The 3,188-nt window shown below is 50.7% G+C and overlaps 1 protein-coding gene across 1 annotated transcript; it reads left to right on the forward strand.

The window, feature by feature from the left end:
- Window positions 1–211: 211 nt before the first annotated feature.
- LOC117583451 (GPI ethanolamine phosphate transferase 1) lies at window positions 212–3,188 on the forward strand. The gene is made up of 2 exons (XM_034271751.1): window positions 212–1,037; window positions 1,096–3,188. Exons 1-2 carry the CDS (start codon window positions 263–265, stop codon window positions 3,096–3,098), a joined length of 2,778 nt encoding a protein of 925 aa, XP_034127642.1. The 5' UTR covers window positions 212–262; the 3' UTR covers window positions 3,099–3,188.

Consider the following 3,188-nt stretch of genomic DNA (forward strand, 5'->3'; position numbering starts at 1 on the left):
GCCACATTTGCCGACAGCTCACAAATCAAACGGCAAATTGAAATGGCCCAACAAGGACGAGGCAGGGACGCTTCGTAAAAGCAACCCCATTCGAGGCCTACACTTGGGGGGGACTGTTTCACATTTCTGCTACGATCAAGCAACCCGAATCGTAGTTTCTCTGGTATTCAACTCAATTCTCTTTGTATTTGCTGAGTCTTGTTTAAGATCATAGCCTGAACACATCAAAAATATTGTACCAGATAAATAACTGGCTACAAAAATGTGGAAACTTCAGGTTTTGGTCGTGCACATATTGCTGCTTGGCTGCATCATGAACATATATTTTCAATCAACAATTGTGGAGAATCTGGAGCCGCAAAAAACATTGCCAGAGTTGGGGCTTAAGCCGCCGGCCGATCGATTGGTTGTCTTCATTGCCGACGGCCTGCGTGCAGAGTCGTTCTTTGAGGGTAACTGCAGCGGGGTGCCACACATCCGGCAGCTGTTCGAGCAGCAAGGTGTGGTCGGTATATCTAGTGGCATTGCACCCACAATGAGTCGTCCCGGACATATTGCCATTTTTGCTGGCTTCAATGAGGATCCACAGGCGGCCATCACGAACTTCATGTGGAATCCCACGCCCTTTGACTCGGTATTCAATCGCAGTCGCATTTCCTTTGGATGGGTGCACAAAACGGTAGCCGATTACTTCACCCGCTCCCGCGGCGAGCCGCCACGTTTCGAAACTTATCGTGGAACGGACTTCACTGGAAGATTTATGACCGATGCCTGGGTGTACGGGAAGGCCCGCGACTTTCTGACCAACGACGAGAATGTCCGACAACTGCAAAATGCCACACAGCTGGTGTTTCTGGTGTATTTGTTCGATATGGACAAGGCGGGTCATGTGTTCACGCCGCTGCAGCCAGAGTTCCGGGAGAGGCTGCATGAAACACAGAAGAAAATTCGACAGACTTACGAGCTCTTCGAGAGCGCCTTCAACGACAATCGCACGGCATATCTGATGACATCTGATCACGGCATGTCCGATACGGGTAAGAATTATTGAGATATCAAAGGGATATTTGATCATATCTCTGGTTCTCCCGACAGGATACCATGGTGGAGGAACTGATTCGGAAATCGAAATGCCCTTCTACCTATGGGGTGCTGGTGTCAAACGCCAGGGACCAACCACCGAGCATAACTTCACAGCCAACGAGCAGGGGCTGCAGTTGCCGTTGCAGGAACTTAACCAGATTCAACTGGCGCCGCTCATGTCAGCGTTGATTGGCCTGCCGCCGCCCATAAACAACCGCGCCCCACTGCCCCTGGGTTTCCTCGATGTCAGCGAAGAGTACGAGCGGCAGGCGTTGCTGCTGAATGTCCTGCAACTGCTGTCACAGGCCAAGAGCGTAATGCTGCGCCATGAGCGCAGTTTCTTCCACAAATGGATGCCAAAGTATGAGAAACTGGACTCGGCACGGATCGCCAGTCTTCCCACTGAAGTTGAGCAACTAATAGCGACAGGGTATGTCCAAAAAGCCATGCAACTGCTCCAGCAAACGTCCTGGCGTGCACGGCAGTGCCTGGAGTACTACCAGGGCTACTATCAAACCCCTTTGCTAGTGGCCTTGTGTGCCTCGTTTCTGGGTTGGCTCTTCTGTCTGGCGATGTGGCTGATGCGCGAATTCCCAGACCAGCATCCACAAGCAAAGATGGGACTGCGAACATGGATGACGGCTCTGATGGTCCTGCTGGGAATGGTGCTGGGATGTGTGTTGCTCCTGCAGCGGGTGCCCTGCATGACGGCCTTTTATCTGCTGCTGCCCATCGGCATCTGGACGATGGCCCTGGCCGAACGCCCGCTGCATGGCCGTTCCATTCCCTACCCACTGACACACTTGGCCTGGACAGTGATTCCCGCTGGATTGGTGGTCACGACATCGTTTATGAACAGCCACGTCGGTCTGCTGTACGCCGGGGTTGTGATTGCCCACAATCGGCGCGGATTCCGTCGACCCACGCTCAAGTTTTTCATCTGGCTGGCTGCCGTGCTGCTCCCCAGTGGCTTCCTGATGGCTAAGCAAAACTCTCGATTTCAGTTGATTCCCAGCGAATATGCTCTCGGGTGCAGCATGTGTCTGGCCGTGTTCCTGCCGTGGCTCTTGGGACACAAGCATCCGCTGCACGTCTGGCTGATCAATTCGAGCATTCTACTGATTGGAATCTATGGCATTTATCTCTCCGAAAACAACCTGGAGGTTACACTGTACTTACAGGTGGCCTTTTGGGCCTTCCTCTGCTACGCCTTTGCGTCGGTGCCATACAGCAATGCGAATACCCCTTTAAGCCGCCTGCACTTGATTTCCTTCAATTTGATTGTGGTCCATGCTTTGCTCTCCCTCTCCACGGGCTCGCTCTTTAATCAAATGATGATCGCAGAGTTTATGCTGGGCCATGAGGTTCATTCCGAGATCAGTAAGGCTAAGAGTAATGAAATAGGAGAAGCGGATGAACCTGAACCCGAGGCAAGCCAAGACGAAACTGTTCAGAAGAATGACGAAAAGCCCTCAAATCCATTGGAACACTTGAAGCTATCCTATCAGTATGGAGCCTTCATTCTGTTCTACTTTTACCTCTCCTTTTTCGGATCCGGACACTGGCTATTCAGTTTCGCCTTCCGCCCGACCACTTCGCGCCTGCTAATATCCAACTATTCCCCATTCATAATGACTGCTCTGATCATATTCAAGATTCTGATTCCCTCCACTATCATCATGTCGGGCGTGTACACTTTCTCCGCATACGCTCGAAAGTACAGCCGTGCCATTTTCATCTGCATGTTCCTGATAAGCGATGTCATGTGTCTGTATTTCTGTTTCTATGTGCAGAACCAAGGCTCCTGGCGTGACATTCGCCGCTCCATGGATCATGTTGTGTTGACCAACGTTATTGTGATTTTGCTGCTGATCTGTTCATGTTTTATCAAGTCGTTTCTCATTGCCATCAAGGCCCCTAAAGCAAAGCCACCCATCGTAATACAGGAGATTATGGAGGGAAACCCTGTTGCCACCACTTATCCACACCTTAATGCTGAAGAGAGCCAAACCTAAGGGTTTCTCTTCAAATGGATAATGCAACGAAATTATTGTTAAATCAAATTAAATGTTCTTGACTTTCTCCTGCCCAGCGGGTATCTTAAA

The sequence above is a fragment of the Drosophila guanche genome, unplaced genomic scaffold, assembly GCF_900245975.1.
Source record: "Drosophila guanche unplaced genomic scaffold, DGUA_6, whole genome shotgun sequence".
Classification (NCBI taxonomy): Eukaryota; Metazoa; Arthropoda; class Insecta; order Diptera; family Drosophilidae; genus Drosophila; species Drosophila guanche.

Excerpts from the sequence above, each read along its gene's own strand:
- LOC117583451 (XM_034271751.1), top strand. The coding sequence starts at position 263 with ATGTGGAAACTTCAGGTTTTGGTCGTGCACATATTGCTGCTTGGCTGC. Across the intron at positions 1,038-1,095 it reads TCACGGCATGTCCGATACGG|GATACCATGGTGGAGGAACT; the intron begins GTAAGAATTATT and ends TTCTCCCGACAG.